At 43.4% G+C, this 26463-nt stretch overlaps 1 protein-coding gene across 1 annotated transcript in view; it reads right to left on the reverse strand.

Moving 5' to 3' along the window:
- The window catches only part of LOC125723469 (myotubularin-related protein 13-like), a 124971-nt gene that overhangs the window by 37162 nt on the left and 61346 nt on the right, over positions 1-26463 (reverse strand). The window contains exons 4-16 of the mRNA XM_049000056.1: positions 26202-26333; positions 24255-24365; positions 21315-21420; positions 16064-16196; positions 15303-15411; positions 15000-15113; positions 11825-11902; positions 10696-10809; positions 9473-9601; positions 9068-9166; positions 8759-8963; positions 8237-8346; positions 6567-6716 (exon numbers count right to left, since the gene is read on the reverse strand). Of these exons, the coding sequence (XP_048856013.1) occupies positions 6567-6716; positions 8237-8346; positions 8759-8963; positions 9068-9166; positions 9473-9601; positions 10696-10809; positions 11825-11902; positions 15000-15113; positions 15303-15411; positions 16064-16196; positions 21315-21420; positions 24255-24365; positions 26202-26333 (1590 nt within the window). The remainder of the gene's footprint in view (positions 1-6566; positions 6717-8236; positions 8347-8758; positions 8964-9067; positions 9167-9472; positions 9602-10695; positions 10810-11824; positions 11903-14999; positions 15114-15302; positions 15412-16063; positions 16197-21314; positions 21421-24254; positions 24366-26201; positions 26334-26463) is intronic.

A 26463-nucleotide genomic window follows, 5' to 3' on the forward strand; every position in this document is an offset into this window, starting at 1 on the left:
CAAGGTTGGATGCTTATGTGTCATTTGCTAATTAAGTGTTAACAAAGTATTTTCTTTTAGCATCATTTTCTTGTGAGAACTAATCCCTATAATCAATTATTTTAACAAATGTGTTTACTTCTGCTGACCTCCACATCAGCTTTAAAACAAGAGGAGTGAAATGTAAGCGTACAAAAATGCAGCACAAGGCCGCAGCCAAGGCTGGGCCAAACCAAACGTCACTAAAACTATGTGCTCCAGTGTGTCGATTTTGCAACACACTTCTCTGCTAAGGCCCGAGTGCACTGAAAACAGGCCGCTCCTGTGCCAGAGAGACCAAACGCTGACCCCTGACCCCTGCTGACCCGTCAAACCAAGGAAGCAGTAAACAGTATTAAGATCACAGCCCGAGTCGCCCATTTCTACTGAGCGCCAATGGCTGGGCGGGGGTGCACTGTCACCTCACACCTCCAGGCTGTGCGGCTTTGAACCCGGCACCACGTGTGTGCAGTCTGCATGTTCTCCCCTTGTATGGAATTACCTCCCACAGTCTTAGGATATGCAGCAAGGCTCATTTACGCCTCTAAATTGCTCACAGTGTGAGAATGTGTACGTGTCCCGCAATGAACTGGCAACCCATGGTGTGCTCATGCCTTGGGTCCTGTGCTGCCTGGGACAGGCTCCAGGTATCCCCCCTACCCTCCCCCCACCAGCCTGTCCTGGATAAGCAATTGGAAGATGGAGGGATGGTTAAATATATTTAAGAATGACAGGAAATTACAGGAAAGGATATAATGACATGTTTCAGTGATGAGAGTGAAACAAAAGAAGGTGCTGCAGAAAACCCTGTGAGTTTTCACAGAAAGCCAGATGCCTCTGACTCATTTGGGAAGGTGCGTGCGCCTGTGAGCATACACTCGCATTCCAGGCTGTGTCAGAGTCTCGTCGCAGGGCCGTGGCTGCCGGACATGGCCCCCTTCTCCCGCTCGGGGTCACCTGGGTCAGCCGTAACTCATGACGAGCCTTCCTCACGCGGGGAGGGACGTGCGGGCACAGAGGTTTGCCACAGTGCACAAAGGGAGGCTTCCTGCTCGCTCACCCCCCCCCCCCCCCCCCAATCTCAGCTTAATACTGCAACTTTGGCATAGGTGGCTTCACTAAGGATGCAGGGGGTATTACCAAGAGCCAAGAGCACAGGGTATACCAAGAACAATCATAAGTCACACAACAAACAATGGTATGTGAAATTCAATGGAAACTTTTACGACGCTGTCATGGGGTTTGTTTTGGTGAAAGATGCATCCTTTTTACCTAAAGAACCTTCTCGTGGAAACCTCTATTTCTCTCATCAGAATCCTCCAGAATATTTGGTTTGAGGACAAGACATAAATAAAAATACAAATTATAAAATAATTCAATCTGATTCTCTGTCACGGATGTGTGGATCTTGCAACTGATTTTATCCTGAACAAACAACAGTTTTTTTCTGATTGGAAGGCTCTCTCACACCAGAGGTAAATTTGCAGTTGCTGTTATTAAGGAATGTGTCAAAGTCTTCCTACTCTTTCCATTTTAATTCAAATGCTTCAACATTTGTTTTATAGTTCAGTCCAAAAAATGTTTAACTATGATGCAAATTCAGCTCATCTAGGTAACAGGCCGCAGGACGACGTGTCAGGGCCACCCTTGCAAAAAGCATTTATAAATCATTTTAGGAAGGAGCACCAAAAGATCCACAGCTGCACTGTCCAGTTCTTCAATCTGAAAAACCAGGCACAGACTTATATGTTAGCAGATGTTAATGATGGCATTCCTATTCCTGCGCCACGGCCCCAACAGATAGGCCTTATCGCAGCAGTGAGTGTTTATGACACAGCATGAGAGAAGCTCCCTGAAGCAAGCATCAGGCCTATCAGCTTCGCTTCTACACAAACACGCAGACAAGCACTGGCTGCCAGTGGCTTCGCATGCGCATCCCCTCGAATGAGCCGCAAGAAGCATGACTCTCCGAAACCACGTTCTGTAAAAGTCGGGGACTGCATTTGTAAGAAAGGAGATGATCGATACACAATAAGTGGGATGTAGGATCATACAGAAGGATGCTGGTTTTCCTGCCAAACGTGCTGCTATAGTGTAACAGAAAAATTGTCCTCAATATCAGCCAGACAAGCTACCAAAAGCGTAGGTTTGGATTCAGCGTCGGTGGGGGCCAAATCAGCCCCCAACCCCCACCCCACAAACACACAGCACTCCCATAACATGTCCCTACCTTTCATTCCCAAATCTACAGCCTTGACCTGCACCCAAAAACAATAAACGTACTTATATTCTAAACAGTGCAGTTATTTTATTTTCGACATTTACCTGTTTTAAACAAGCACACTTTGTTTTCATCATATAACCAAAACACATATTGCATGTGATATACATTTCAGCCATAAGGAACAGTTGTAAGGATGTGTTCTTACAAGAGTAATTACAGAACACTCCCATACGGCAGTAACTATGCACATATTCTACATTGCGTATATTATATCATGGAGAGTATCAACTGTTCCAAACGTGCAACACAAAGAGTAATTCCATCTGTCGCCTAGGAAGAGATTCCAAGTCAAGGTCTGGACATTTTGTGCAGAAAGCATGTTATGAACGCATATATTCCCTGAGCCTTCTGCTACCCGCGGGTTTCATCCTCCATATACTTCCAGGCTAAACTCCGGCAAGCGCACAGCCCACCAGATAGGGGGTGCTGTAGAGACGCCTCAGTTGGCCGCGTGCTTGTGAAAGCAGCTGTCAAGGCTTGGTCAGCCCCGACGCAAATTTATCGGTGACAAGCTGAGCGCTCTGCCCTCACGGACTGGGAAGGAAGCGAGAGCCGGTAAACATTTGTCAGCCACATGCCATCCACGGCCTGACCTTTGACCTAATGTACAGTGCGGCGCACTTACTGAGCCCCCCGAGGACAGGCTCCCCAGCAGAGCGCGCACTAACCGGGAACAGAGTCACATAAAGCGGGCTCAAATAGCAACAAAAACACCGCCTAAATAAATGCTAATTCTCTGGAATTTCCTTAGTCACACATTTAAGTGATAAAAGATGTTTCGTGGCCATACAAATGAAGTCATAATTAGGACAAGCGATTTTGTCTTTTTGCCCAAGACTAGCTATATTTGAAAAACACAGTTCACTCTTCTAATGAGCCATTATACAGCCATCGCACAAAAAGTCCTGGGTTGACTTTCAGACCTTATAAATCACACTCTGGGGGTGGGCCGCGCCGATGGCCACGCTCAGCACAGGCCAGGGGGCAATCACCGCCATGCTCTCGGCCTTGTTTGGGGCCGAAGGTGATTCATCGCCAGTGGATCGTGAAAATGACAGCTGGCGCCGTGGCAACCTGTGACCTCCACACGCGTCCCAAAGGCAAGATGGAGGACTGCCGAAAGTGCATCAGTAAGGAATAAAACGGCCCAACCCCAAACGTCTGCGATGACACTTTCACAAAACACGCCGGCCTAGAAAAACACCAAAGAGACAAAAAACATTTCATAAAATAAGCTAATTCAATTTGAAGAGCAAGAAAAATAAGTTTTATGCGTTTTATTGTCATGAAACAAATCCGTAGTCTGAAAACTATGTCAGAATAAAGGGGTAAGATCTTCAGTGCCAATTTATTTATAAGCCGGCCAAATTATGCACACAATAAGAGACAGATAATGCAAAACGTCTGGGGGAGAGATGAGGAGAGGGGAGGCCACGTGTACAGCCAGAGGGTTCACCGGCCGCCTCACTACGACTCCCGCTCCTGCTTGTCCACTCCAGGAAGGTGACATTATGCCGTGGAATGAGCCCCGTTTGTGCTTCGGGCTCCTGTGAGCATCCACCCCCCCCCAAGCTGATGCCGGACTCCCCTCCCACTGCGTGGAGACCTAGCGGAGCCACGACGGTATCTGGACACCAGCCTACAGAGTTCCTTCGTCCAGCACATTTTTACGAAAGCAGAGAGGCTGCCGTGTGTGTGACAGCTGGCTTCTCCATGCGATACGTACGGAGGAGGCCGCCAGCTATCTGGGAATGTGTCAACGTCCAAATACAAGTCCTCCTATCTCAGATACCATGCACGGAGAGCAGACACATGCTGTAAATCAGTGGCACACGCTCTCACTAATAATCTGCCTGGCAAAAACAAACAGGTCAAGAACACTAATGAGCTCTCTTTGCAATCGTCCAATGATTTATGCATTCCGTGTACATTGCATTCCAACATCTGTCCCGGAAAGCTGGAATGAGACCTTAGCTATGTAAGAAAACTGTTATATAATATAGCTGTCAGGAGGCCATCCCAAAGCAGCCATTTAGAATGTGAGACTAGGTCATCACTGATGAATCATGGTCCAGCAAACTTAATCTCAAGTACCAAATTATGTGTGTTTTGTAGAGGCCGGTATTCCTGCCTGTTCTGTACCCTGGAGCTGTAGTAGTTAAGCCCATTAATGTGTCAGAAGAAGATTGTGCAGGTGCCAAGCCGGTCTGGTTACCTACGATCTGAGAGGGGATCGCATTTAAAGCTGGAATTCTCCTCCAACCATTACATAACATTATTTCCTAGTAACCTTTCTCAAACTTACACAAACTGAACATTCTTCACCAGCTATGTAGAATGTCAAATTAATGGCAGAATGTCACTGCTGTAGTTTAAAATGGGGATAAAAAAAATGTAGGCACAAAATGTTCATGTTTAAAGTCTTGGATAAGATTTAATCAACAGACTGCAAAAAACAGACTGAAATGGACAATGCAGTGTAATCTATCCATTCTTTGTTCTTCCTCATATGTGAGATTTCTCTGACATGTTTTTCGTTAGCGGTTACATGATTTCCAACTGGCCATTTCACATCGCCTAATGCACTGCAAACATCATTCTCAAATCACTGGCATAAGAATACAGTAGCACGGCAGTACACTCAGTTGACACAAAATTATAAACAAGATTACCCCTCCTGTTACTTGTCAAGCTGCTCGGGAACATTCTGAGTTCATACTAACAGATAGTCCAGCTGGACTGAGATCACCTCTGTGTGTGTGTGCACGCGAGTAGTGTGTGTGAGTGCGTGTTTGTATGTGTGTGTATGTGTGTGTGAGTGTGTGTGAGCGGGTATACCTATCCTTCTGGGGACACAATGTCCCCATAATGTGATAAATATTAGTTTTTTTCCCTTATGGGGACCGGTGTCTGAGTCATTTCTGTGGAAATGACATGCGCTGACTGACAGATGCATTCTGAGCAGTATCCCAGCCAACGCCTGATTGGCGTCGCACTTACAGCAAAAAATCACGCAAGTAATGATGACGTAGCATGAAGTAGCGTTTGCACCTGGGCTTCCTGACAGACTCAGTCATTTAAAGAGCATTTTCCGTGTTTTCAAAGTCCAAATGTGCCATTTGCAAATTGTGTCTTTGAGCAATAGTGCACAGACAGTCTCAGCAACCAAGGCAGAGGGATGGATTTAGCTGGAATTCCTCGCTAACCTGGCCACCATTGGTGAGGCCTGTGGCTGTCCCCCAATCAGCACTCAGCCCCTGTGTAATGGGTGGGGCTACACATCAAAAGAGCAGAGTGGAACAGCAATGCACACAGACTGGTGAGGAGGGAAAATGCAAAAGAACAATCAGGGAAACATTAATAGGAAAGTAGTGGAATAAAAGTACAAATGATCTGAAGTCATCACTAAGAGCCTCTGGGGTAAAACTGTTCTGCATTAACATAGCTCTTGGGCATACAAACTGGAAGCTGCAAAATGAAAAGAACCAATAACAGCTCTAGGGCAATGTAGAAGACATTACACTGTACCCCAGATAGATTATTCATATCAAATCAATATTCAAGGCTAAGCATGGCCCACGCGCAGCAGACACCCAGTCAGAAGTAAACAGTAGTGATGTCACCAGGAATAAACATGCTCAGGGTGTAAAAATGTACAAACATACGGAAAACATGACGATAAATCAGTATCTCAGAAATAAATAAATACCAAATGTGCATCGCTGACCGGCTGTATCCAGACATGGCTTGTAAAAAGGGGAGGTCGAAAAAGGAAACATGCATTTCTTTCTGGACCAGCTGAAAGGAAGGTATTTCAGAGCTCGCCTGACAGATCTGCCTGCTCAGAGCTTGGCGGCTGTCCTGCACTTGTACGGTTCCCATTATGGACTAGATATCATATAAACAGCTACAAATGTCAATGTTAGCTCTAAATTAAAGACAGTTACAGCTACGATAAGACGATATGTAAGTAGAGAGAGGAGTTTATCTTTTTGGGGAAATTTAAGCATGATTTCCCACTGCCTAATTTCCTTTGGATGGGAAAAAAATAGCTGGATGCAAAAGTGGAACCTTGTATGAATGATAATAAATACCTCCCCGATGGTTTCGGCATTTCAAATCACAGTGCGAGCTTCACTTGGTGTTTGAATTTACACGTTTCTTGCAATGTGCTTCACGTGTCATTCTGCAACGGTCCCACGCAACCAGGTCCCAGGGAGGCCTGCGGGGCCATCTGAGGTGGCGGGAGCTGATCGGTACGAACCTGCAGCGCACAATTCATCAGCCGCACAACATGGTCGAACTGCTGGTGGTTCAAGATGGCCCGGTTCTGCTGCACGTGCAGCTGGAGCTCCTCTGTCAGGCACTGGCGGGCCGGCTTGCCCTTCAGGGCTCGGAGGGCGGCGGGAATCATCTGCCGGGACGCAGACACACAGAGACACACACAGATGAAAACACAACACAGACACACACAGAAACATCAGACAGATACAAACACACCACAGACACACACACACACACACACACAGACACAGACAGATACAAACACACCACAGACACAGACAGATACAAACACACCACAGACACACACACATAAATACCAGACACACACCACCGATACACACAGAAACAAGACAGACACACAGACACATACACAGAAACCACAGACACAGAAACAACAGACACACACAGAAACCACAAAAACATGCAGACACAAGACAGACACACACACACAGATACAAACACACACACACATATAATTATGCCACAAATACACACACACCACAGACAAAAGAACCAGACACACACAAACACAGAAACCACAGACACACACAGACAAACCATAGAGACACAAACCACAGACACAGAAACCAGAGACACAGAAACCACAGAGACACAGAAACCACAGAGACACACAGAAACCACAGAGACACACAAACCACAGAGACACACACAAACCACAGAGACACACACAAACCACAGAGACACACAAACCACAGAGACACACAAACCACAGAGACACACAAACCACAGAGACACACACAAACCACAGAGACACACAAACCACAGAGACACACAAACCACAGAGACACAGAAACCACAGAGACACAGAAACCACACACACACACCACAGGCAAACATGAAAATGGACGCTCGCAGGTCGAAATAGGCAGCAGTGGTTACATGCTGACCGCATTCCGCTTCAGGCAATTCACACTTGTAACCCCAAGCTGCTGGCAAGAAACAGACCCGTATTTGACCCCCCACCCCAAAAAACCCACAAGCCACCTCCCCAAAGACAACGGCCTGCCAGATCTGCAGCAATCATTCAAGGAAAAGATAACTATTTAAAAAAATTCAAATAAGCCACATTTCTGGCAGTGCACGTATAGAATGAAAGGGCTGCTTCATGTGCACTTTGCGAGCCGAAGGCTTTACTGGCTCGGAGGCGCAATTAGCCGCGTGCTCGGCGTGTTTGTAACCACGTGGGGACACGGGCCTGCTTTATATAAGCACTACATCAAGCCCCGCGGGCGCCCGCCCAGCCTATAAACAAGGGACGAAACAGAAAGGAACCATGTGTTCATAAAGGCCGACCCGCACTTCGGCTCTGTCACGTGAAATCAAAACAAGCTGACGCTCGAAAAACACATTCGAGAAATAAACACAAGCAATTCTTTGGCTTACAACCTAAAACGCAGTATTAAAGTAATACCAATAACCTTAGAATTTTATTCATATTACTCTATAAGAGAACTAAATATATATTACTGGACTATATCATTTAAAATTTAAAATCTTAGTTTATCAATTAACACAACTCGGTCATCCACTGGAAAAATCCAACACTCCCAAAAGCCGTATTCCAGCTGTGACTGAAACCTCAGACCCTCCTGCAGCGAAAGGACAGAGGCTCCCAGGGAAGCTACACACCTTCTCTGTCTCCAGGATCTTGTTCTCAAAGATGGATGTGACGCAGTTCCTCACCACCTCCAGCCTCCGGGCACTGTTGAAGACGGAGCCGGTCTGGCCAAAGATGGACGCTGCAGGGGCGCGAGGGGCACGACATAAGGGTCACTCAGGGTCACACTCCACTCTGTATAACAGTTTGACTTCATTCTGTTTCGTCATACATCTGTAATCACTGATATCTTGAAGGTTTTTTCCTCCATATAAGACCTGATATGCTGCAAGAACCAACCCAGGATGACAGAAGATGGGTTTCAATCTTTTATACTCACATCGAAGGAAATATTTCACTAAAATCCATCATTAAAGGTAATGATTAAGTCCAAAGAGGAAGTAAAACGTGTCAGGTGTTCATGGTAGGGAAGCAGAGCTGTGCCAGACTGCTGGTGGGTAGCTGACAGAAGAGGCGAAGGCGTCTGGGGGACGGCACCAGCCCAGAGGGGGATCGACACCCAGGGGGTGTGAGATGGGTTACAAGACACATACCTACTGGTGGTCCGGGGGGCACCACACACTTGTTCTCAGGGTATTTGCTTATGGGATTGCTGTGGTGCTTGGCCAGCCCGTCTTCCAACAGTGCCTGCACGCTCCCCTCGTCCACACGGGAGAATGGCATGACGTGCACACGGAGGTGGGAGCCCTCGGTGGGACGTGGAAGTTTCTGGAAAGCCATGTGTGGGTTGGGATTCTCCTGTGGACCACAAGGCACAAAATCGTATGGAGCCACATCTGGACACGACCAGCTAGTCAGCTAGCAAGTGCGTGAGAGCGATGGACCAGCCCAGGGATTCTTACGTTCTTATACAGTTGCTCCGAAATCTCACGGATCCGCTGCTGCAGCTTAGCAGGGTCTGCGGCTTCCTCCTTAAAGTGCTCCGGAGGCAAGGCCACCAGCTACGTGCAGGGGGAGAGAATTGTTCAGTTGAAATAACAATGGGGGGGGGGGGGGGGGGCAACGTCTCTGCAGATGCGACAGACTGTACGTGCGACACATCTCCAGCGGCACCAGTAGCCCCACCACCTGTCAATTCCAGCCTCCATCGCCTGTGTTTCGTAACGTATCCGCACCAGTAACACAAAGCACAGCCCGAGCTCTCCTCTCATCTCATGAATCTGGACTCGATTTGGAGGCCAGCGTCACCTGCCAGATGCTGGCGCGGGCCTCCAGAAAATGCCGCAGCTCACGTAAACGAGCCGTACCTCGTCAAACAGATCGCAGGCCCTGTAGGGGGGGCCCCTCTCGGAGACGAAGCCGGCGAACGCCATGCCATCCATCACCTTGGCGAGGAAGTCGTTCTCCATTAAGCCTCTCTGGTCCAGAAAGGCTGTCTGGAGAAGCATTTTTTTTTTTTGTGAGTATTTCTGAAATAGAGCTATCAGGCTGCATGCAGGACAGCACATCTATGTCTTAGGGCGCTTTTCCACCACACCAGGTACCGTACTTTCGGTACTTCCATAAAGTACCAAAAGTATGGTACTTCCATAAACTATCAAAAGTAAGGTACTTTTTTTGTGTCGATTTTCCACTGGTGTAAAAACTGGTACCGAATGATATGATCAGTAACTGCCCCTGACTGACATCATCACAAAGCGCGACATGGTATTTCTTTCGCTGAATTTTTTTTTTAAGCGGCATTGTTCGGTGTGCCATTCAAATCCCACTGGATCTGTTCATCGGACCCTATGGCGATTAAAGCCTGTGTTTCCTCGTTTTTCCATTCTTCCATTTAACTTTTTAATATTTTTGTTTCTACTGCTTTGTATTTCATTTCTTGCTGTTCGCTGTGCGTTTCAAAAGATGCCGGTTGTATTTTGTGTTTCAGCGGCAGGCTATTTGCATAACCAATCAACAGCAAATACGTTTGCCAGTCCCACCCAAAAGTACCAAAGTACCAAAGAAGCACCCCAGCTAGTTTGGCACTTTCGGTACTGGTACTCAACCGGAAGTCAATGGAAAAGCGAAAGTACCGAAAGTACTGTATTTTGTGCGGTAGAAAAGCACCCTTACTTGATTTTGAACAATAAGGTAAGGCTTAAATTATATTATAATTTAACAGTGTAAAAATGACAATTACAAAATAACTTTTTGAATTGTAATATGATTCATATCCGCACACGTAACACCGGTATATCATTCAGAAATTAAAAGGTCTAAATGTAATCAGCATATTATATGCAAACGTGAATTTTTTATTGCCCTTTCCCCTTAAACATTTAAGGTCTCCACTGTAAAGGATACCGCACAATATGCTAATGCTGACAGGCGGAAATGTGCTAAATTCCTGGGCTGTAATGGAAGCTGGGTGCAGGGCAAGGAGTTCGAGGGGAAATGGAGCGAAAGGCCCCGTGAGAGGTCACCAGAGACACTGACAAGCAAATTCCTGGCCGGGGGGGGCGGGGAGGGGTTACGTGTGGCATCCCACCTTATGGAACTGTATGACCGGCTCTGAGTGGATGCGGATCAGCTGCAGGCAGGACCGGTATCCCTGGAAGAGCTGTGCGAAGAGCCAGAGGAACACGGCCCGAACATCCTTATCCTGCCGGACATGGACAGACACAGTTAGACAGAAGGGAACAGATGTGGACAGACGCAAGCAGATGCAGACAGGTCCAGGCAGAGAAGGGCAGATACAGACTGGCACAGGTAGACGAGGGCAGACGCAGACAGGCATGGGCAGACAAAGACAGACGGGGGCAGACGAGTGCAGACGCGGACAGGCATGGGCAGACAAGGGCAGACCCTGACAGACGCAGGCAGATGTGGACAGGCATGGACAAATGCAGACAAGCATGGATGCGCACCGACAGACAAGAGCAGACACAGGCAGACACAGACAAGCATGGACAAACTAGGGCAGACACAGACAGACACGGACAAACACAGACAGGCATGAACAAACGAGGGCAGACACATACAGACAAAGGCAGACACAGGCAAACACGGACAAACGAGGGCAGACACAGGCAGACACGGACAGGCATGGATAAATGAGGGCAGATACAGACAAACGCGGACAGGTGTAGGCAGACGAGGGTAGATATGCACAAGCATGGACCGATAAGGGAAGATGCAGACAGACACAGATAGACGTGGGCAGACAAGGGCAAACACAGACAGGCACAGGAAGGTGTTTTTGCATTAGCGGGGCTGACAAACCGCATGTCTAGCTAATTTAATTAGCGGATAAACGAAAATCCGAAACCGAAAATAAATATGACCATGAGCTGGCTGACCAATCCCTGAACATTTCTACAGTATGACAATACAGCAGTGCTCAAAAACACACTTTATGTTATAGATGGAACTGTACCCTGGTAAATTTGATCATTTCATTAAAATCTGTAGCAGTATAATTACGAATATACAAAATCAGTATACAGTGATTGAAAAAAAAACTGTCAAATAAACATAATCTAAAAATAAAAATAAACGTAAGAAACGACATGAAATATATTTTGTATCTATAGAGTATAAATTCATGCTACTGATGGTCTGTGTTAGATCCTCATCCTTTCCGTAAGGTACACGTTAGGCTTCTGACATGTTCTTACCAGGTGTTTTATGTTGGGAGAGGCCACATGACTGGGAGGGAAAGCATCATCGGCCACCTCAAGGTCAGGATGTAAAACCTTAAAAAAGAAACCCTGATCAGCTGATTATTCTGTGACACATTTTAATGCCATATAACATTCCCTATATGAGCTGTAATGATTGTGTGTCAAACATGCTGAATAAAATTGGGCCAGAATTGGGCCAAATCACATCGTACCAAAAAACATTTAAAAATATTACATATATACATACTAATTGACATTTTTGGTGAAATTATATATTTAAAATATTTATATGTTTGAAGTGAATAAGATTTGCATAATTATTGATCTGCCTTGCCAGCAACTGGAATGTTGCTGGTTCAAATCCCATGAACGCCCAGAGTAATTCTACTCCTTTGGGCCTGTCAGCAAGGCCCTTAACCTGCAATTGCTTCATCCTGGGTATGATTAATCTACATCCAGCCCTGTAAGGAGGTCCTCCAACTTACAGGGAATAACTTGGGGGTTGGTGGCAGGATTGGCACTATAGCCACCGGAAAAAAACCTCACACTGGTCCATTCGGACTAGTGTGGTGCTGGGGTATCGCCTGCCACATGGCTGCACTCAGGTGCACGCCCCTTACCATACCTTCTAAAATATCCTCGTCTCAGACAAGAATTGATGACTTCAAACAGTTAAAAATGTGTTAAAAGCCTTCAAAATATAAAAGTAACAATAACCACTGATGGTATAGGTGTAACATTTTACTATTGTAATCATCTTCGTTTTAAAATGTATATTTTTATGAAAATGTTACTCCTTGAAAGTTGTGTCCTGGGTTTTTGTCAGCTCCATCAGATGTATACAAAAAACATAATTTAATCAGGGATAAAAAGAATCAGCTATATCTTAAGGACCCCTGCCTCACTTCCTGATTTCAGAAAAGGGAATACTGTTGAAGCACCGGTAAGCTCTCTATTTTTCAGGTATGTCTCAACCATAACTGGTCAACTCCGTAACCCTTCTAAATCAAAACCATATAAAAATTATGGTTTAAAAATGCATATTATTTTGATCAGCATTACCAACTTTAAAAAAAATAAATGGATACTCAGCAAGGCTATGCTGTGAAATAAAATTAAAAAAAACTTTGTTAGATGTCAACTCTGTCAGATATTTTAAAGGTTTTGATGTAATAAAAATGAAATCTGATTGTGGATCTGTCATGCCCGGCTCGTCCGCTCCTCGTGTGTGCCACGCCCCCTGATTACCCACGTGTGCTTCCCTGATCGTCTCCAGCTTTGTCCGATTCCTTTGATTAGTCTTGGTGTATTTAAGTCCTGGTCTGCCCTGTTTTCCCGGTCCGTCATTGTGGTTAGATGTGGTTTGGTGAGGTTCCTTCCTGTCTGATGTTCCCTGTTCCCGTAATAAACCCCCAGTTTTGCCCTGACTTCGACCCGTTTGCCTGTTCCTTGCCCGCCTACCCTCACGATCGCTGCTTCGCACGCCCAGGATCGTGACAGGATCAGCATAGGAGCTTGCTGGTTTTTAAATGCTGTTTTATATGTCAGCTCCATCAGATGGATTTCTTTCCATTATGCTCAGAATTACTTAATCTTAGAAAATGATTTCATTTAATGTTTTAAATGAGTTTATGTCAATTAAAAATTCAGTTATTTGTTTTATAACTGTGTTTTATAATACAGTGATCATGGTTATAATGATCAACTGCTTATATGGATCAAAAAGCTTGGGACAGAATAATTCCTGTACAAATACTGTTTAAATAACTCACTTATAATAATCAAGTAGTACGCTTACAGTGTTCATCTTGGGTCTTTTTAAACATGGCAATATATGCAAAAAAATAAAACTCAGGGGATTTTTTTTTTAACTTTGATAAGCCTACTTTGCCTGCTTCTGTCTGTCTGCTTCTGGCTAGCAACCTGTGGCTAATGCTGCATGCACAGAAAACATGACGGGAAAATGAAAGTAATTTTCGCTCAATGACAAATATAGACTCATAAAAGCTTACGATAAGGCCCAAAAACGAGCCACTGACATGCAGCATCAAAACTACAATAAGCGGTTTGAGACAATATAACGCTGTGAAAATGCACTGTATAAATAAATTTGAATTGAACTGAATATTTATGTACAGTACTATACCGTATTATAATTTAATTTGTACAGTATACTGTAATTTGAAAAGCGTTTGAAGCAGCTATACTGTATTTGAAATCATCAATAAAATTAAGTAGTTACGGTGTTCATTTTGTTACCTTGTATCTATATAATAAATATACATATATCAATTAGATGATAATCTCACGGAGACATAAAGAACAAAAACACAGGTTATAACGTTCATCTGCTTATAGTGATCAATTTCACCCAGACACACGTGATTACTATAAACAATTTCCACAGTATTATACATTTTTGTGCAATTGACAAAACGTAAGCTCTAAGCGGCAAAAAAAAAAATGCTATTTAAGATAAAATGAAATTTTATGTTGTAATGAAATTACAACAATGGGAGGTTGTGCCATTACAAAGTTTAATACTCAAGACTTTGATCTTTAAAAAAAAAAATTCCAAGCATGACTGAAGAGTAAAATTAAAATCTCCCCAAATAAAATTTTGACCCTATTCTCAAGAATGAGTGATTAAAAAACAGCAGAAATTTTGATCATCTGCTAAAACACATTTGTGCATAGTGAACATATATAAGGAAAAAATACACACTTTTAGACAAGTTAACAGAAGCCTGACCCAAGATTAATAATCTTAGTGCAAGCTACAACCCTGGGTTCCTTTAAATCAGAGCTAGATAAGATTTTAACAACTCTGAGCTATTAGTTAAGTTCTCCCCAAACGAGCTTGATGGGCCGAATGGCCTCCTCTTGTTTGTAAAGTTTGTAAACTTATGTTCTTATGTAATCACATGACTGCTCTCTTGAAGGGCAGAGCAGAATGAAAAACAGTGAATTACTATCCACCAACAACCAGGTAATCACACAGTAACACCGCAATGGAACAATGTAGTCTCCCTGGGTGAGTTAACCAGCTTCTCAAAAATTAAGTAACCTGCTCATGAGCAGAAAAAATCAAATTGGTCACTTGTGATGATGGTAATGGGGCATCAAGCATTGCCCATGAACACACGTCAATGCAGCTTGCAGGACTCACCGTAGACAGGGCGCTGCAGGTCTGCTGCAGCAGCGGCTCCGGCAGATGGGAAAGGTGGATGCATTCCGGGATTTTTATTGTCCCGCCATCTAGGTCAGCGATGATGACATCCAGCTGCGCAGAGAACAGGCATAACCAGCAGACTGACCCCTCACACGCAGCTGCGCTTAAAGCTCACAAATTAACACCTCTGTCAAAGTCCATGAATGCTCCTGAATCTACTTAGTGACCGTAAAAGCAATTACATGGATTCCTGAGCCAAGTGTATCGGGGCACAAGATGCACAGAGGGTGCTAAGCTCACCAGGTCCTCTATGTCACTCTGGAAGACGGAGTGAACACCTATAATGAAAGGTGTCGGAGAACTCAGGACCTCCAGTAAGCGTGACGGCAGGATGGGAATGTATGGGTAACTGGGATCCAGAAAGAAAGAGAGGAGGAACAGTTATGACTCAGCATTCAATAAAGACTTAAGGAATTCCAAAACAAAAAAATATCTACATTAGAATCATGTTAATAAAAGCATCTTCTTAGACAGGTAAACACTATCTGATTAGTGAACGGACAGATTCTTCACAAACATGGTAATTTCAATGGTATGGACAAACTACAACTGCTACTCTATGCAGACAAAAAGAAGTGTAAAACTGAAGGCGTATGTATGTGACATCATGCTGTGTCAAGCCTATCATATTTTGGGAGGTAGAGGGTTCCACAGGGTTAAAGAGAGGCACCTCACACTGGAAAGATATGACAAAAGTACTCACAAAATACTTGCACATAAAATTCCCTTAAGGCCCTTTAAAGTGAAACAACCAAAAACAGAAACCAAACGGTAAAACTGAGGGAGCACTGGAACGTGAGGAATACAGGTCAAACTCTACAAGTGACAAGAGGTTCCGCTGTGTCTCATCAGCGAAGACTTCTCTGGGTTTGGGTTTGATGATCAAACACCATGGAAAAAACTCACCAAATACCTGCATTCTGCAGCTCTAAAATAAAAGCGCACACCAGCCCTGAGAGGCCAGCTAAAGTTTTACTTCCTTAACGAGAGGAAAACCTCACCTGTACTTCAGCGGGAACATAAGCGACTCGAGGGCACGACAAGCATCGCCCAGTCTCTGGTAGCTGGTGGAATGGAACAAAACCTTGTGCTCTGTCAGCACTGCGCAGAAGAGGCTGAGGACATTCTGGATCCCTAAAACAGTAAACATCAGAAAAAAACAATTTACATTTGCTTAAAAAGCAAGTAAATCCTAACATCCTACCTGTATATCTTGAATCAATCATGAATCCCCAAGAATACCCAGTTTCACTATAAGATGATTCAATTTTTGAGAGACTGGCAACATTACCCAACATTATGGAGGTGATATTGATACTGAAATCAGTGTAAATTAGACAAAGGGACATTCAGACAGCTGTGACGATGTGATTTCATGACATCAGTCTACTTTTATGTCTCCTGTGTGGGGACGTCACAAGCACCGATATTTCAGTACCAAGCCGATGCCAAAATTCTGGTCAGCCCTGTTCTGCAATATTGTTACCAGGGACGCATCTCTGCCAGACCAGATGGGAGCATCTTATACGCCTAAAAGTGTTTTAGTCCCCCTCTGAAGCGCACCCCCCCCACCCCATAAAAATTTTTTCTTTTTTTTTTAAATAGGACATACCTGAAATTAACTGCTTATTACTCTTGAACAACTTGTAACACTTCCATGAACATGTCTAGTTCAAATCCTGACAGTCATGAAATGTTCACAGATTACAAACTGATCTCTAAAATTGGTACATATGCAGATTGAAAAAATATCTACACTGTAAAATTTTTACACTGCCATAAATGATTTTGTGGTTTGTTATTGAAAACATTTTGCTTAACCTGGTGACCTCCTGAGGACATTATTTCAAAGTTACATTTACGCTCATTCCCACTGGTGACACGATGACTTTGTTGCCTTAGATTTTCCTGTTTTCTATTTATTATTTCCATATTTTCCCCATGTCTCTCCTGGGTATTGTAATTATAATGCTGTGGCATGAAAAGCTGACTGTTTGTATTATAAGCGCAGTATAGTTTTTTAAAAACATGAAGGCTACTCTTGTTGCTTTTTGAAATGTTCAAATGTTTTTTTTAAATAAAGGAGTGTATGTTGAAGTACATGTAATTAATTGTTTTCTTTTTATTTTTGCTGTAGTATTGAATTATCAAGAATTGTGGAATTTCACTGGTATTGCTATGAACTACTAAATTTATGGTACTGCGACCAGCCTACTCCAGACTCCAGCATTGCCAGGTCTGTTAACTAAAAAATCAACTGCAATGTATCCAGAGCAGAGCCAGAAATCATAACCTGACTGGGAGGGCAAAGTATCAGATGGGCCACCGTGCCACTAATGTTTGTAATGCATGCACAGTATATACAGCATTCACAGCAAATAATAATCCTTCCATTTGCCTTATCCTGTACAGGGCAGCGGGGACCTGGAGGCTGTCTAAGGCAGTGTATGGAACAAGACAGGGACTCACCCAGGATGGGATACCAGTCCATCACAGGGCACATACACATACACACACTACATACATTAATGGATCTAACTTCAGCATGATCAATACGGAAACCCACTGGGAAACCCATCCTGGCCTGTGCAACACAGAGAACACATGAAGTCCTGACACAGTACAAGTGCGTCTGAAATCCCCAAACCAGGCACAGAGTCACAGATGACAAATAACAATGTAAAAAATAAAAATAATTTAAAAAAACGTTCAAAATGTTGCATTGGATCGCATCCTCAGAAAATTCCATTCTGACAGATTTCAAGTTTACAGTTCCTGTTATTCTTCGCTATCACACTATCACTGGAATCATTAATCACGTTAGAAAAGAAGTGCTGACATAAATATCTTTTAATCGGTTCACCAGTAAACAGGAACATAATATTGAGCATTCAGATGGCACATGTCCTGCGTAATATAAGGAAAGGCAACTCGACCTTCATCTAGCTTATTTAGTAAATGCACAGAACTCCATAAACCCATAGTAAGGCCATGATGTGCCTAAAGAAATATCCCAAGTTTGGTAATAATTAAGTAGGACTCCATGCACTTGTTCTATTGTGTCTTACTGCTGCCATGCAACTGATGGAGAATGCCGTTATTTGATAAATACAGACAACGTGATGTGTAATGTACTGGCCGTTCCAGCACTCAGCATGGAGGCGATGGGTTCATGGAGATCTCCAAGAAATTTAGCTGTATTTCTTTTCTGACCTTGAGCTGTTTACTTATCTGTACACATTTCCAGCCCCACAATGAGGACAGACGGCGGCAGAGCAGAAATCACCCGGGCTGTTATTCCTCACTCCTGCTACTCCCCTAGGGGCTGCTCTTCCTGCTCAGTGTGACACACACACAGGAAATTTTTCTGCTATGACTTTCAGTGTCAGGTGCTTCGCGTGGGTGGGACACGTGCTGCTCCCCCCCCCCCCCCATGTCTCAGAAATTCCTTTCGAAGAAGTTCTCACCTGATTAGCTAGTATGATGTGTCTCCACACCATAATGCACCCCCAAAACAGAAAAATATCTTATTATTTTGCTTATCCAGTGCAATTTTCGTATCACATATATGTGGCATATATAATACACTCACAGACACCCTTACAAACATGCATTTTCATTAAGTACAGGCATTACTCATGCTACGACCTCACATCGGATAGGACATTACGGAAAACAGATCACAGGTATCTATATCGTCACTGTTCCTGTTGAACAGCAAGAAAAAAACTAGAAGTTATTTATAATGCAAGTATTTGTAAACATCAGCTGGATTTCAGATGGTTTGCCCTTCAACTCAGAAAAGTTTGTTGCCGCTGTTCTATATAAGGAACGGGAGGAAAACCACAGGTCAAGAAGTTTCTTGACAAATAGGGCAGCAGGTAACAACACAGTTAAGGACGTGAACCTGTAATGCAAAAAGCTGCCTATTCCAGTACCGCAGCAAAAAAACTTCAGCGGGAAAGTTAATGTGTTTGTGTTGTTTAACAGAGCAACTAATTGTGGAAACATACACGGGAATGGCAAACCTGTTAACAGGAATTTACACAAAATTGTGTTTTTTTTTTTTTTTTGCTGTTTCTAGCATGTGGCTCACGTGCCCTGAGGTGACAGCAAGTAATTTGCAGTTTCACACAATTCCCAATAATCATCTGGAATTATATAAACCCTCTCTAACCCTGAGATCCATGGGAAGGTGGATTGTTGATGTTCACCAACAATTCAGGGCAGACCAAAAAAATCAGGGCTCCTAGTGAGAATCAATTTGTTTATACCAGCACACAGGATAAGGAAGAAACACGTGCTTAAGTACAAGTGAGTAAAGCAGGATTTTGTTTTACAATAAATACATTTTAAATAATAATACCAATAAAAATACCATAGCTGTAATTCCCATTTATAGCTCAAAACCAAAACTGAAAATCATGAGAGAAAAGAGGAACCTCAGTGTGTCCATCAAGGACAATGACACTGTCACCATTTGCATAACAACAAGGCTAAAGTGTTTCATCGTAGGTCATAAAGAAGCTACAGTTAGGAAAGCATGCAACATTCTGCATAGTGTCCTCCTTTATGGACCATTATTAATATTGCACTATAACAATCAGAAGAGAATGTCATGAAGTGAAATGACCAAATAATAAGGAGACAGCAACTGGGAGCAACTATGATCTACAGAGATGTATCTTCACAGATGGTGATGGTGAGAATAAACATCCTAGTAATGTTACTAAGGAAGAGTCGTTAGATTGATTCAGGTTAGTGCTAGATATTCAACCAAAATTTAGTTATTAAATAAACAAACTTAGTGAAAGCAAATCACCTTTGAAATACTAGTATTTATATTAGGATAAATGAAAATACATCATGATTTTTTTTAACAGTATACGTATACAGAAATCTACTGCATTAGCCTTTCACTCAACATTCTATAATTAGATTTCAAAAACTGCAAAAAACCATATCTGTGAATTACATCATTTCCCAGGACAGCTTCATAATTGATTAGGTATGTGGACGGAAGTAAGAATTTTCAGAAATCTGGCCTTTGGACAGGACACATTCTTTGATAAATGTGTTGTTCATTAGCAGAACAATGCAAGACTGGAGACTGTAAAGAACCAGAGAATATCGTCTTCTGGGCTCAGAGCCGACTCTGGGCCGGGCCGGGTCGATATGGATCGCTCAGCGCACATATTGCTGGAAAGCCAGATCCACAAGGCTTACTAACCAGGATCAAATTATCCATGCGCTACTTTAGTTGTGTAATGCGATAGAGGAAAATTCAAGAAAAATTACGGCCACAGTACTGGACCCCTTCAGGAACACTTTCCTCCAGAGAAACCTAATTTAAAGATTTACAAATTTAGAAGAATGCATAATGCTCCCCAAATGAAGCAACAATCTGGTTTAATGGTTAAGTCCTGTCATTTTCCTCTTCTATGCTATGAAAAACTTTGCCAATTAAGCAGCTATTTGCATGATGCAAGTGATGCAGGCTCATGTTTCAAAAAGGACTGCAATTGATGTCAAAGAAATATAAGTGATAAGGTATTCAGAAACACTAGGGATACCACTAAGTACAAAGGGCTGTGACCCAAGGTTTCTAACTTTCTTAACTAAATTTGTACTAATAAATGCATTTTTAAATGCACGAATAATAGAATGAGGTGACTAATGATCTTGTAAGCAAATCATCTAATAACTTCTCAAAATTAATTGACCTGCACCTGCTTTTATTGTCACTTAAATATCCGATGGCCTTTTAAAATCTCCAAAATATTGCTGAATTCTTCAAATATAAATCCACTAAAGTAGTTTTGGTTGAAAAATGTATTAACCTTTGTTGCCAATGTGCATAAAACTTGTTTTTCTGGCATATTTAACCAACACTATGGGGGCTTGATTACTGTAAAGCAGCTTTTGACTAATTGTTCAAACATTATGAATATCATGACTTCATGACAATTTCAGGAGGCATCTAGACAGACGACACAAGACACTATTATGTCATGCTTGCAAAGGCACATGATGAAATTCTATATTTTGTCAAACTGATGATAGACATGCTATCAGTAATAATATTTAACTCTTTATCATGCTCTAATGAAGCACATTATGTGCTGAACTTAAGCCCATTCGAAGAGTACATGTTATTGCAGTGGTATGTCTTTCTGAATACTGGCAAGAGTCCATATTAAATTGCATGTAAAAAAATAAAAGCTAAAGGACAGCGAACACATTCATACTAACCTAGTTGCTGGAAAAGGAGAGCCACACTTTTAAAGGTCACAGGAAGGTTTCGGTTCAGAGGAATCTGGATCACCTGCCGGTCACCTGCTCCTAGTGAGAAGAGCTTCTGCCGTGGAGAAAAAAATAAAAACTACAAACAGGCCAAACCACAGAAAACCTCAACTGCTGAGTTCTTCCCTGATCCCAAAAGTCCGTTAAAAGGTAATCAATGCTTTGGTATATTAGAGATACTGTTATTGATGTACAGCAACAAGAAGCAAGGAAATGTCATTTAATTAATCTAGTTTCACATTGTGCCACCAACTGTACTGTACCCAAACCAATAACCTTTCTTTGCTTCCCATTCAGGGGGAATGAAGAGCATGAGTCCAGGCAAGAATGCTGTGATCACAGAATAATACAGAAAGAACATATCAAGTCTGCTTTTCAGTATAACAATTCTAAATTAAGTCAATTGTGCCTTACGGGAATAAAAATCGTACTGCCAAATTTTTGCAAATGGTCTTAAAATTGCAAGTGTAATCAGTTGCACCTCTCCAAAAAAATCAAAATCTTAGTGTGGCGGAGAGGTTAGCATGCCTTAATGATCCAGAGAGCTATGTCATATGGAGAGTGAGTTCTTGGTGGGGCCTCCCTTGGTGAATAGGGAGAGGCCAAATAAAAAATCCAATAGGGTTACCGAGACCCACTAACGGAGCCAGTGCTAGGGGCGGCGTTTTCCAGCTGTGTCTCAACCATAAAAGCCATCCACATAACCCAGCTGGACTCAGCCTGAAAAGGCAGTGTGGAGCCATCTTGTTTGCTAACTATGGTGTCATGGTGAAAGGGTGATGTCAGATGTAGCCATCTGAGCGGCAGGCATGAGCAAAAAGGACCAGATGGGTTAGATCTTGACAATGGACAGTAATCTGGAGCATCCAAGCTTCTGGGAAAGCCTCCTGGATCTCAACAAGTGGCGAGTTGTAATTGGATTTCTGCGTAAGCCAGAAACAATCTATGGGAAGAAGTCTGAATACAAGGATGCTCATAAGTGTACATGGTACCAGAGCAGCATACCCAAAGGTCTTTAGAGCTGTCTCATCTGATTAGAGGCTGTGTTTTGGACTTTGAAGAGAAGAGACAGGCAGAGCTATTATGTGATCACCACTTGGTGATTTGACAGATGAGGAGGCCAGATGGCCCAGAACAATCGAGATGAGCTATGGAAAGAAGAGCTTGTGAAATCTCTTAACCCAGTGAATATGGCTTCTTTTCAGAAGGTACTGACAGACTCTACCAGAAGTTTCTACCCCTGCAGCTGAAATTGCCATGGTGGTCAGAAGCTTCTGGGAAGGAAAGACTGCATAAAATCCATCCAGGGATGATGAGAGCACTGGAAGCTGTTGGGGTGATGTGTTTAATATGCCCTTTTAATGTTGTATGGAAGGCAGGCAAAGTTCCTCTGGACTGGCAAAAAGGGGGACTAAAAGGTTGAGTTCTAAATGTGGAGGATCGCAATTCTCAGTCTCCATGCGAACGTCTATTCCAGGCTTCCAGAGAACAGACTCCACCAGATGGTCACATTTAGGATTTTGGAGGAACAATGCAAAGTCCAGTCCAGCAGTGGGGCAGCAGATCGACATTGTCTTGCACAGCTGGCACAGCTTTGTGTGGCTTTGTGGGAATATGCTAACGTGGTCTACATGTGCTTTGTGGATTTGGAGAAAGCATATGGCCACCTTGGCGGATCCTGTTGGAGTTACCGCAGGAAGATGGGGTACCAGGGTTGCTACTGTTGGCTATGTGGTCCCAGTGTGAAAACAGTAAGAACTAAAATCAAAATCAAAGCCATTTAGAGAGGTGTTGGCCTCCATTAATGATGCATTTTGTCTCTGTCATGCCCGGCTCGTACGATCCTCATGTGTGCCACGCCCCCTGATTATCCACGCGCTTCCCCAATCATGCCCAGCTGTACCTTGTTATTTCGCCATGTCTTTTGTCGATATCAGTCCACGTCTTGCCCTGTCCGATGTCCGTCATTGATGTTAGTGCTGTTGTTATGTCCTGTTCTGCCCTTAGCCGTCTTCCCCCTAATAAAACCCTAGTTTTCCCCGTATTCTGCCTCCCTGCTTTGTACTTCTCTGCCTCCTTCCTGCCCGTCCGCACCTGCAAACTCTGACAGTCACCACTCCCTTTGGGATTTTGACAGATTTCATGGAAGTTAAGGAATAAGGAACAAACATCTTGGTTGGGGGGGTGGGGGGGGGTGTGTGGAATGAGTCACTGCTGTATGTGAGGTAATAGGGATGGGGAGCAGTACCTCACAGTCTCAGGGCTCGGCTGAGTAAAGCACTAGTAAAGCAGGGTGTAAGTCAGTCACAAGTGCGAGTGGCTGGAATGAAGATTCTCCACAGGGCTGCACACTCACTCTCCATGACAAGATGAGGAGTTCAGGCATCCAGAGGGACCTCATCAGATGAAGGTGAGAGGCTCGGGCACCTTAGGGAGCTGCTCTAGGCACATCCCAAATTGTGGAGGACACAGCAAAGACCCAGGACACGTTGGATGGGTTACATCTCCTAGCTCGCTTGGGAACGTCTAGGGATTCCCCAGAAAGACCAAGAGTGTGTGGCCAAGGAAAACATGGTATAATCTGACTTTCACAGCAAGCTCACACCAGGAATAGTGACAGAAAAATGATGATTATGAAGCTCAAAATTGTCATTTATTTGTGGATTCCTATAAAATAAACTCGTCAAACAGGAAATATGAAAAGAAAATGTGTACATTTAAGAAAACATTTATTCCTTTTCATTTCTGAACCCTTAATCCTTCATTTACATAAATTGAGAAAATCCAGTAAACAAATTCACGCTAGATGGAGTCACCTGAAGTTGAATTCTGGACCTTACTTCTTAGGACACACCAGAAGAATTTGCGAACGTCTTTGTTTGGCCTCACCTGAGATCCTCCAGCCAGCGGCACGATGCAGGTAAGCAGGTTGGCCACCAGGCTTTCCAGCGGGAAGCTGAGATTGTCTATGTATACCGTGTAAATCAGACCCAGGCAGCCCTGCAAGGCATGGGCAAGACTTAGCATGTATACTCAACCACAAACCAACCACAACGTCAAAAGCAAAATTTGACTATTGACGCAAACTCAGAACAGGAGTCAGTAAAAGCTGACAAGGTAGAAAAATAAATACATTTTACAAAATCAAGTGCTTTTCGCACTAATGCATACAACACGGCTGCTTAACAATGCTTGATATGTTTTTATCTAAATCTGCTATTAGTGAAAATACAAAAAACCGGATCTAAGATCATTAAGCAGCAGACATGCTGATGGATTTTTTGGTCTTAACAGATAGGAGTCATCAAGGGGTTAGTACAACAATGTACATGCGAATCCATCCATCATAAACCAATACAGCAAATCTGAGGTAATAGTCACAATGCAATTTCAGGCATTAGTGTTATGAGTGACATAAAAATCTGTAATTACACAGATTTAGAAACGAAAGAAAAAAATGTTTTAACCATATTGCTTTTGAATGCTGATCTGATGTAAGTCATGCCATTTTGGCAAGCAGACTTGAGATGTTGGCATAATGTAACTTAATATGAGCCTCCAACAGTGTTTCCTGTCAGCAAACACATCGAGCAGACCTTTTCCGTCTGGCTCACAGCGTCACAGCAGGGTTTTTCTCAATTTTCCATCCCGCTCATGGCAGATTTACTTTTAGAAAAATGTTCTGAGGACAGAACGAAAAATAACTGGTTCAGAGAGGGAACCAATCAGATTGTAGGGGAGGCGGGTGTTAGCAACTAGAGGAGATGGGACCAAGACATCTGATTGCTTGGTCCCGCCCCCTCTACAATCTGATTCGTTATGATTATGACACCTTCCAAGATTATGTCTATCCATTTTCCAAACTGCTTATTATACTGGGTCGCGGGGGGTCTGGAGCCTATCTCGGAAGCAATGGGCACGAGGCAGGGAACAACCCAGGACGGGGGGCCAGCCCATCACAGGGCACACTCACACACCATGCACTCACACATGCACACCTACGAGCAATTTAGTAACTCCAATTAGCCTCAGCATGTTTTTGGACTGTGGGGGGAAACCGGAGTACCTGGAGGAAACCCCACGACGACATGGGGAGAACATGCAAACTCCACACACATGTGACCCAGGCGGAGACTCAAACCCAGGTCCCAGAGGTGTGAGGCAACAGTCCTAACCACTGCACCACCATGCCGCCTAAGTGCAGTATGAAAAGAAACTGCGGCATATAAATAGTTATAATCAAAAAAAGACTCCACCAAAGCACTGGGCTATTGCAAAGTGCAGAATAATTCCTAAAGGTCAGATCTTGGTGCAGATCTAGACTATGACATTTGCTAATTGTATCCAGGATCCCCTAGAGCTGGTCTAAACAGTCTGTCCTACAAAGATGGGTGGGGGGGGGGGGCCCTGTCTTTGGCACGTGGCTTTCATCATATCTGCCTGGTGCGTGTACTGTTACAAGTCAAAGAACGACTGGCAATGAGTCGAGAGGTTTGTCTCTGGGGACAGGCAAGGGTGAATGAGAGCTTCGTCAAGGAGATAATCCAGCCCTTTAGTCAGTGCAAATGCAGGCAACTCAGGGCAGATCACTAAAAGGTTTTCGCTCAGAAATGCCCAGGTCTATCTATGCCAGCATACAAAACCCTGCGACTACGTCCCTGACACCTTCAACATCTTACAGCAGACTCGCATTTAATGGGATATTTGCTTTTGTTTTGGAAAAACAAATAACAGATAAAATACTAAATGTTTTTCAGTGACCGGAAAGCTACGTTCAAGTCAGTTGATTGTAAATATAAGGCTTATGTATTTAAAATTTCAATATTTTAACTTTACCCAAAATATATCTGGTAAATCCAGTCTGGATACCAGAATAAGACTTTTAGGTGCAAAGACTTGAGCAGGCTTTATCAAACCATCCACCTCTTCTCCATCTTCATCCCCATCTCTCTCGCCCGCCTTCAGACCCTGAAAGACAGAAAGAACAGGCATTAATAAGCAATCATACCTTCCTTTCCCTAATTTCAGACCTTGTTTATTTGTCGTGGTAAGTTGTGGCTGGTACACTGTATAACTACTTGAAGTACAATAGTGATTT

This window comes from Brienomyrus brachyistius, unplaced genomic scaffold (genome assembly GCF_023856365.1).
Source record: "Brienomyrus brachyistius isolate T26 unplaced genomic scaffold, BBRACH_0.4 scaffold49, whole genome shotgun sequence".
Taxonomy (NCBI): Eukaryota; Metazoa; Chordata; class Actinopteri; order Osteoglossiformes; family Mormyridae; genus Brienomyrus; species Brienomyrus brachyistius.